The 9,901-nt window shown below is 44.2% G+C and overlaps 2 protein-coding genes across 2 annotated transcripts; both read right to left on the reverse strand.

The window, feature by feature from the left end:
- Positions 1 to 650: 650 nt before the first annotated feature.
- LOC136515667 (uncharacterized) lies at positions 651 to 1,712 on the reverse strand. The gene is made up of 3 exons (XM_066509194.1): positions 1,296 to 1,712; positions 974 to 1,222; positions 651 to 894 (listed from the first exon to the last, which is right to left on the reverse strand). The coding sequence occupies exons 1-3, from the start codon at positions 1,508 to 1,510 to the stop codon at positions 651 to 653; spliced, it is 708 nt and encodes a 235-aa protein (XP_066365291.1). The 5' UTR covers positions 1,511 to 1,712.
- Positions 1,713 to 2,540: 828 nt separating this feature from the next.
- On the reverse strand, positions 2,541 to 3,862 carry LOC136515668 (uncharacterized). The gene is made up of 2 exons (XM_066509195.1): positions 2,945 to 3,862; positions 2,541 to 2,842 (listed from the first exon to the last, which is right to left on the reverse strand). Exons 1-2 carry the CDS (start codon positions 3,860 to 3,862, stop codon positions 2,810 to 2,812), a joined length of 951 nt encoding a protein of 316 aa, XP_066365292.1. The 3' UTR covers positions 2,541 to 2,809.
- Positions 3,863 to 9,901: the final 6,039 nt, after the last annotated feature.

The following is a 9,901-nucleotide window of genomic DNA, read 5'->3' on the forward strand; positions in this document are numbered from 1 at the left end:
AGGTTGTTCTTTATTCCCTGTTTGGTGCTAATCTGTTGATGCTGTTGTTTATAGGCCGGAGGGTGCCAGTTTTATCAATGGGAGGATGAAATGGAGGACACTCTTGTGCACCCACCTAAAGCACCTGCTCCATTACAGGCCATTCCTCTGTAGGCAGTGGCAGCACCAGCTCCTATCTCTACAGCAGCTCCTCTGGCCATCGTCCAGGAAGATTCCCAGTCGGCTAGAATTGTAGGCAATGCAGTAGTGGAAGATAGGGTTCTTCAGCAGCTTAGGTGGATTGAAAAGCTGGTGTTTGTGTGCATCTTTCTTGCTTTATATGCTATCATGAAAAAGTAAGGCCCTATGTATGTAGACTGTGTATGTTTGTGTTTGAATGAAGACTAGTGATGCATGAATGAATGGTTTTTATCAGAGTTATGATCTAATTTATGATAACATAGTAATTCTAACATCTAAAAAAAATAACATCTCACAAAGTTTCATCTAACCAATAGAGTTCCATCTCATAGTCATTCATCTCACATCACAGTTTCATCTCACATCACAGTTTCATCTTACATCACACTCATGCCAAAATAAAGTGATAGCAAAGCAGCAGTAGTTTTTGCAGCCAAATCACCAAAATAACAACTAAACACAGGTGGTTTTCATTTAAACCCTACCTTCTTTTTGCTCCTGGTATTAGAAGCTGGGCTGGCTGGGCTGGCTGGGCAGGCTGGCACAATTGAAAGCTTTTTTGGTGTAAGCTTCTTCTTCAACCCTATCTTCTTCCTTGGTGAAGGCTGGGGCAAAACAACCTCCATTGGTTCTGTCTGCACAGTCTCTTCACGAAATGGGGCAAGATACACAGACTGGAGGGGAACAGTATAGTCATTGGAACCAGTTCCAGACCTGTTATAGTCAAGTACCAGGAAAGGTCAAGCACACAGTTTCATCAAAAAGTGCAAATGCAGAATTGGATCATGCTTACCTACTAGTCTGGGAATTTGTATGACATGTTGATGTACTGGTAGCTGGGCCCTTACTTTTCTTGGTAGCTGATGTACTGGTAGCTGGACCCTTTGATGAAGAAGATGATTTCCTCTTCCTCTTCTGGTGTGTAGCATTGGCCACTGCCTCATTGTGTGGGAAAATCATGCCTGATGCAAGAGTTTTCACAACAAGGCTAGTCTCTGTATTGTAACTTGCTACTTTCTTCTGCCTTTTCTTTGGGGTACCCCTGCAAAGGACAAGTTTACAGTTAGTATATGTATTTACTTTATAGGACAAATGAAAATAAAGTACATGTTTACCTTTCAGCCTCCATTGCAGTAATGTCTTTTGGGTTCCCATTCTTGCAGGTGTACCAGTGGTGGCCTAACTCATGGCATATAGGACACTCATGCTTCTTTGACTTCTTCTTACTGCCTCCCTCAACAGCTGACTTCATCCTGTTCTTCCTCCTACCACCAGTGGACTTGAGACATGGAGGGTGCATGAAGAAGCCATGTGTTGCTTTGGGCCACATGGACTTGTCAGGAATGCATGGGATAGAGCCTGCATAGGCATCCTTGAACTTCTGGACAGAGAAGAAATCATCTACATGATCTTCTAGTCTTGCACCTGGAATTGAGGTGATGTAGGCAATAGCATGCTTGCAGGGTATTCCTGACCCCTGCCAGACTCTACAGGAACATGTCCTATTTCTTAAGTCCACCACAAACCTAAACCCAGACCCCCCTTAGCACAAATTTCTGCAACACCTTTAGGAGAGCTTGTGATCACTTCAATATCAAGATTGTAACTATCATCCTTTAGCTTCTGCACAATATGGGGCAAAATCTTTCCTTCAAGCTTTCTGGCCACCCTCTTCCTATGGTTCCATTTGATCAATATCTTCTGTCTGATGGTGTCCATCAAGTCATCCAGATGCTTCTGCTTCTCACCCTTTATCTAGTTATTGAAAGACTCAGCCAAGTTGTTAGTCACATAATCAACTTTTGAGGCAGTGCCAAACTGGCTCCTAGTCCATAGCTTCTTGTGAGTGTCTTGAAGGTACTTCATAGCTTCTGCTTTGGCAGCAGCCATTGCCTGATAATGCGTATCAAACATATATGGACTCCAAGAATATGCAGAAGCCCACAAGTGCTCATCAAAAACTTTACCACTATACCTCTTCTTGAAATTCTGTACTAGATGATACATACACTCCCTATGTTCAGCTTCTGGAAACACTTCACTAACTCCATTCATCACTGCCTGGCCACAATCTGTGGAGAAAGTAAGCCCAGGTGGACTGCCTATTGCTTCCTTCAACCTCCCCATGAACCATACCCAATTTTCATTGGTTTCAGAATCTATGACACCTACTGCTACTGGGTACATCCAGTTGTGCCCATCAACTGCACAACTAGCCCCTAAACCTCCCAGTTAAAAATGTGCTATCTACTGCAAGATATGATCTACAACCTCTAAGGAAGCCATCAACACAAGGTTTAAGTGCAAAAAAGAGCCTATTAAACCTTATCTTGTTATTGATGGTGTGGTGATCAATCACAACCCATGAACCAGGACTGGTTTCCTCTATCTGGGCCTTAAATCTAAAAAGATTGTCAAAACTTTTGTCCCATGGGCCATAAATCTTATCCATGGCAAGTAGTCTACCTTTGTATACTCTTTTGTAGGGCACCACAATCTTGTGCTCATCCTTCAATCTCCTTTGTAGTTCAGTGGCACCCACAGTCCCATCTTCCTTGAGCCAATCAACCACTTGATGATAGACCCAGAACTGAGTCACTCCTACACAGACTCCTTGCCTTCTGGCGCTCTAGCACTGATGGGAAAATGGGTTCCTCTTTATCTGCAAAACAAATATACATTCCACAGTTACTGCATGCATTTGCAATAAGTAATAACAAAACCAAATTACTATCAGCATTTACAAAAAGTACATACACAGTACCTTAACAGTTACACCATCCTTTAGAGTTGATGCATGGATTCTCCACGGGCAGCCATCATTCTGGGCAGTGCAGGTTGCCCTATACCTTCCTGTGTCACTTGCCTCAATGTTATAATGGTACTCATGTTTCACAGAATGTGTAGCTAAAGCCAGCTTAAAGGAAGGAATGTCTGAATAAACAGTGCCTACAGCCATAGGAGGGTCCTTCTTGTCATAATCAGCATCAGGCATTTGTTCAGGTTCTTTATCTTTAATAATATCATCTAAGTCCTCTACTTCACTATCATCATCAGACAAGGATTCATCGTCAGAGTCATCACTGTCTGAACCATCACAACTTTCAGGCTGCCTTTGCTTACTGCAAACTTGACTGTGAGGTTTGGTAGGTGGGGGATGTTGGGGGCCAAGGTCAATGTACAACCCTTCCTCATCAACACCCACATGCTCATTGGATGGGTTTGGGTTAGCCAGATATTCAGGTTCAGCACATTCACTCTGGGTGGCACTCTGGGAGGCATTGCTTGCTTCTGCTCTGGTAGGACAGTGGACTGAAGGAGTGAATGGGGCTTCAACAGAGATGGTAGGGGGACTAAAATCCCAATCAGGAATCTGAGGCTCACTAGTTGGCCTATTATAGGCAACAGTAAAAAAACAGCACTTTGATTCATTACTTTTAGCAAACATTTCACGCATATCTTGGTCACTCCTTACTTCAACGTTGACCTTACTCTGATTGCAGAAATAAAACAGTCGAGCTACCTCACCGAAATCGGGTGGATACTTGTCAACAACATCACGAACCAGATCTTCGAAGTTAGTAAGCTCAGCATCCACAACTTTGTTCCAAGAAAACCACCGAGCACGTGAATTGGGAGTAACAATCCGCATTTCTAGGTTGAAGCTATTGTCTGCGTCCATCCTACAGACGAACAACAAGGAGCACGCAATCAAGGAGAACACAAACAACAGGGAACAACACCACAATCGATCCACATTCTTCACTACCCGACCTAATCGATCCATACATTCACAACTACCAACCTAATCGATCCATACATACCAAGGAGCATGCAATCTAGGGGGAATAACACTCACCCGGCAGCTCGCAAGTTCGGTCGCTCGCCCGCACCCTTCTTCACCTCACCGCCATACGCGGCCAATCCTCTGGATCCACGGTGAACTCCAAGCAGGACTACCCCATTCGACACCAGAAGCACGGGGGATTGATCTTCTTCTCAACCCACCGCCGCCGCTAGGGTTCTGCGTCCGCCGCCGCCGCTAGGGTTCCGCGTCCGCCGCCGCCCGCCTCAGCTAGGGTTTGGGGAAGAGAACGAGAAAGAAGCGAGAGTGAGAATACGCTGGCGGTCAAGTTCGGTCAACACGGCCTCTCCCTCATAGAAGGGTAAGATGGACAAATTTCCTGTCCGGTCCCACCTGTCAGGGCTTTGAAACTGTCAAAACCAAACAGAACGTGCACGGAATGGCTTGGGGGGGCAAAGAAATAAAGTGTCATGGCACCTAGGTAAGTCCGAACTTTTTAGTGGCCTGTAGGAAAAGGCCATCCTTTTTAATGGTACATAGGAAAAAGGCTCACAAAATTTGGCCGGACGGGAGGGGAGATATTCATGAGGTAGTGGCTCGTTCCCCTATCCCCGCGAGATGGCGAGCAGGACGAACATAAGGCGGCGGATGAAGGAGTCGCCCTCGCGGACGCTTCCAAATCTGAGGACAACCGCTGTAAAGGTGCTTCAACGCCCGATTAATCGCTCGCTCCTATCTGATTCCAATCTCATGAGCCCTAGGATCTGATCCCACGATTCGCTTGCGACCCGGCGTCATTCGATTCGATGCGCTACTCTCGTTGCTCTAACACCGTCCGCTCCACCGGCAGCGGGCCTCGTAGAGCCTCTCGTGCTGCGACTCATCAGTCACCACCCGTGCCGATCTACGCACCATGACGGTGGTTCTCTGCGAGATCCTCTCCCCGCACCCGTCAGGCGCGTCCTGCTACAACACGACGCATCCGTCTACGCCGACTCCGATCCGAACTCATCATTCACCTGTGACTCGTCATCAGTCATCACCTTCCACCTCGTTGAGAATTTTGTGTGCTCTGCTGTTGGGGGATTTCAAAGGAGTTCGTCGTCGTCGTCGACGTCGGCACCTGGATGGACCTCGTCACTCCGGCGAGTCCGACTGCATCGCTGACACAGTCAGCTACACCGGACATCTACAGGTGAGTAGTGGTAGGTTAGCCTTATCGATGATTGATTGGAACAACAAATTGATAGAAATTAGCATTTTTTTTGGAATTTCAACTGGTATATACTTGCTAAAATAGGGTTCTATAGTTTCCAGATGGCAGTGTCATCGTATATTTATGCAGCTTCCCTGATTTCAGCCTGTAGTATTCCCCTCTAGGGAAAAGCAGCGAACCTTCTTGTTTCAGGATGAATCACGATGCTGGTTCGGGGAGTCTGCTACTCTGCTTGGAAATTGTTGTTCCTTTCCATCATTTAGTTGTTTATTACGAAATGATATTTTCATGTTGGCATAGTATATAAGTTTAGAATGTGTGCCCTTTTGTTTGTTTGTTTAATAAATCCTAGTAGGGGGAAACCCCTCCTGTTTTTCTAAAAAAAACTTTGTCTAGAACTCTATCCTTGATTTGTTATGCGGCTCCAAATTTTTGTTGTCTTGTTATATTACTTGTTGCTTGCTGCTACTGCTACTTAGGATGGCTAGCTGCTACTGAAATTTCTCCTTTTTGACATGCAATTCAGATGGTAACCCCTTCTAGTAGCACCCAACCTGAGAAGTCTGAAAGCTTCTGGACATGCCTGGAAGACAATGAAGAGGATCTGAAGGAGTCTTGCATCACCTCTGTCATCCCTAGCTTGCTGCTTCAAAACAGGTTTGAAAACAAAGAACTCAAGAGTCCTGAAGCTTGCATTTGATTCTTTTAACCACTAATATGGTCCACTGACTGCATGTGCAGCCGATGATGTGTTCTTGGACTCGCTTCGCTGAAAATACAAGCTGAAAAGTATTGTTCACTGATTCGTTGTGAGAGAAAAACAATGTTCCTTCGCTGAAAAAGTACGGCTCAAAAGACAAGCAAACAGGGTTTGTCCAGTTCTGGGAGGATGAAATCGAGGTCATAGGGAGCTGAAGAAACTCAGTTAAGACTCTCTATATTTCCTCATATCTGGTTAATATTCATATAATAAGAAACTTGGGCCATACAATGCATAGTTAGGTGGATATTTGACTCATTTAACCTATGTTCTGGGACCATTGGTCTCATTTGTACTGCAATTTCGCCAGCCAAATTCTGAATTTCATCTCTTTTTGATAAGTTATTCAATTATTTTAGATTGAAATGCAATACTACTTTATTAGTCACCGGCCTTCGAAATATTTGTATATGTTACATACTTCATTAAAAAATTGCCAGAGCACATAAATATTTGGCAATTTGTTCTATATATATGATATTGGAAACTTCTCGAGCACATAAAAAATTGCTCATTTGGTCCTTATATATGATCTGAAGGCTGAAGACTTCTAAATCTAAACATGTAAATATATGCCAATTTCCTTGTTGGAATCAACCTGTGTGGATCACATATTTGCTACATGCAACCTTTCTTGATTAACCTTACTCCTATTTTGGTAGACTTAAAGTTATGCTAGCAAAAATATTTTTGAAATGAAGGTTCCTATTAGGTTTACTCATTACGTGGCTGTTTATTAATTGCAGGGCAACGTGGAGAGCCAGAAGAATTAAAGGAAGATGCATGCCTAGTGTTGCTGGTGCTAGTTCATGATGAATGAAGAGATGATTAACTGAAGCCATACTTCAAGTGAAACAAGATATAGTTCTTTTGCTATGTCAACCATAAAGTCTGAGAGGATGATTTTATTCTAGTGTGCCCATGTTTACTTTACATTATGATGGTCGTACCTTCTGGTTGAGAGATTCATCAAATTTAATGAAAGATTAATTTTATATATGTGATTGAAATTTATAATAGTGTTATAATTATTTTGCATCAACAATATATTATCAAAATATCAATCTGCAATTGGCATGACCAAGAATCTTCATGTCACAATAAATGGAAATGCAACAATTGTAGCTTGTTGCGTACCACTTGTTGCAACGAAACAATTTACGTGGCAACATAAGCTCTTGCAATAAAACAAGGTATGTGGCAATTACGGATATAGCCACCAAATGATTTTTGTTGCAGAAGATCAAATTGCAATGGAACATAGTACGTGGCAATTAGTTCAATTACCACGAAGCAATGACGTTGCAATGGCTTGATCTTGCAACCCTATGTTTGGTGGCAATATTTTCTATTGCCTCGTGTGTCGTGGCAACGATGTTTGGTGACAAAGTGTTACTAGAGCTTAAAAAAATGTTACAACCTATATACTCTACCATAACATGGAAGTGTTACTAGAGCTAAAAAAAGTGTTACAACAGATAACCATAGTAACACTAGACAAATGTTCTAGTAGATAAATAAATGTGTTACAATAGATCAGTCTACTATAACATGGCCAATTAGAACATGACAAAAAAATGTGTTACTAAGAGAGCTAGTAACACTTTTTTTAGCCTATAGTAATACATGTTGGTGTTATTATATCTCTATGTTGTAGTAGTGCATCCAGCACGCAAAGCTTCTGGCTTTCGTCTTCTCCCTCACCCTTCTCCTCTCCTCCTCTTGGTACGGTAACCATGGACCATGGTGGTATATCATATCGTAGCATATATGCCTGGCAGCCAGCGGTAGGGCATCACAAAGCTACTGGGATCCACTTTTTCTTTGTGCATAAAATGCGTGTAAACATACAGCCCGCTTCTCTTCTCTCTCCTTCACTCTCTTCTCCACCTCAACATTTAACTTCTCTTCTCTCTACTTCCCTCTCGGGCCAAGCGAGGCCCAAGGAGGGGCGCTGGGCGGTTCTAGGAGGTCGGGTCTCTCCTACGTCGCTGCCATTGGTGCCAACGGCAACAACGATGACTTCAAGGCCGCATTCGACAAACTCGTGGCTGATCTTCACATGCAGTTCGACGACATCAAGGGCCAATTCACCTCCATCAACGATCGTTTGACGACGGTCGAGCAACGTGGTGGCCCTGAGGAGGCCGCCGCTGCCGCTGCCCGCGCCTAACGCGAGTGCAAAGCCATCACCACCAAGCTGGAGGTCGACGCCAAGAAAGCCATGGAGGACGCTAGCTGAGCCTTCCTCAAGCAGCAAAAAGAGTCGGCACCGTCATCCACAATCCCTGAGATTGTCGATGACCTAGAGGGCAAGCTCTTCAACGACCTCAACACACCGGAGGCCCCCAAGATGAATCTGCCTCCACTGTACCCGTACCCAGGCACACCACAAGGCTCCTTCCCCATCCTAACACCGTGCATCCACAAGCTCAACTTCCCCATGTACGGCAGCAAGGAGGATCCATTGCCGTGGATCAATCACTGCGAGCAGTTCTTCAAGGGCCAAAAGACCCTAGAGATGGAACAAGTCTGGTATTGTCGGTGTTTCGAATAAACACCAACTAGTCAATTTATATTTGTTGCACGTTAGGTTCGGATGGTGTGCTAAAGGACACAAGGTTTATACTAGTTCGGGCAGAATGTCCCTACGTCTAGTCTGCTGCTGCTCGTGTTATTAGCACCGAAAAAGGTTCATAGTAGGGGGTACAAACGGTCGAGAGAGGAACATGTCCCAAGTCTCTAATGGAATGGTCGAAAGGATGCCAAGAGCTCGGTTGCTGCTTGGCTATGTGTTGTGTGTGAAAATCGATCCGTCCCCTTAGTGAGGCGTCATGCCCTCCCTTTTATAAACCAAGGGGAGCAGGGATTATAGATGGAAGAAAGAGGAAAAACCAGAGGTAGAGAGGGTCCTTCGAAGGTGCTGGGTCTTCCTTTTCCTTTAAGCCTGCCCTACTATCATGGCAGACCATGCTAGGGTAGCATGTTCGCTGATCCTGGTAGGGCCATGCCCTAACTTCGGTTAGCTAGTGGTCGCGTCCCATCCTACTGTAACACCTCGGGTGTTTAAATACTAAAATCTACCATGTCATCATATGTATTGCACCTCATTTTAGTGTTAGTAAAATTTTTGATATGCATACATTAAAACAAGTTTACATTTATGGATATGTGTTGACTTGTATGGTTTGAATCAAGTTCAAAATCTTTGTACTGCTTTGGAATTTCTGAAAACCCTGATTTTCAGTATTTAAATTCTACCCTAAAAACCCAATTCAAAATCTAAGCACATTTTGGGGTTGAGCCTAAAAGCAAAAGTGTAGAGCTTGTCAAGTTGTACAAAGTTTGTTTTTGGAGTTTTCAAAGTTGTTATATAAATTTTGAAGTAATTTGAAAAGGCGAAATGTACTTAATGTGTCCCCTTTTGATTTTAAACTTGCATTTCAAAATGTAGACATAATTTGGGTATGGTTATTAAAGCAAAGTTGTAGAACTTTGAATTTGGAACAACTTTTATTTTCGGAGATTTTTGAGTTACCATGCAATTTTGGGAGTAATTTGAGAAATTTGGCGAAGGGCAATTCTATAAATATGGTGAACAGTGACCATGGACGCCACCTCACCGACGACGAGCTTCTATCGCGTTCTAGTCGCCACCGTGGCCATGTTCGGCTTCGCACTGGCAAGGAGAAGGCTCCTGCGTGGCTTCTTCGTCCTTCCTGGTCGCGTTTTAAGCCGACGAAGTCGCCGTTCTCCTTTTCATTTCCTCTGTTTTTCCCGTCGCCACCGCCGCTGCTCCGTCGAGCTCGCGCCGTCACCGTAGTGCCGTTCCAGTCGCAGCAAAGCCCGTCATAGCTCCGCTTGCTCCTTGCGCACCTAGCTGACCCACCCTTGTAGCTTGACTTCACCAGAAAACGTCGCTCGGTCCCTTTCTTCCTCG

This window comes from Miscanthus floridulus, chromosome 17 (assembly GCF_019320115.1).
Source record: "Miscanthus floridulus cultivar M001 chromosome 17, ASM1932011v1, whole genome shotgun sequence".
NCBI lineage: Eukaryota > Viridiplantae > Streptophyta > Magnoliopsida > Poales > Poaceae > Miscanthus > Miscanthus floridulus.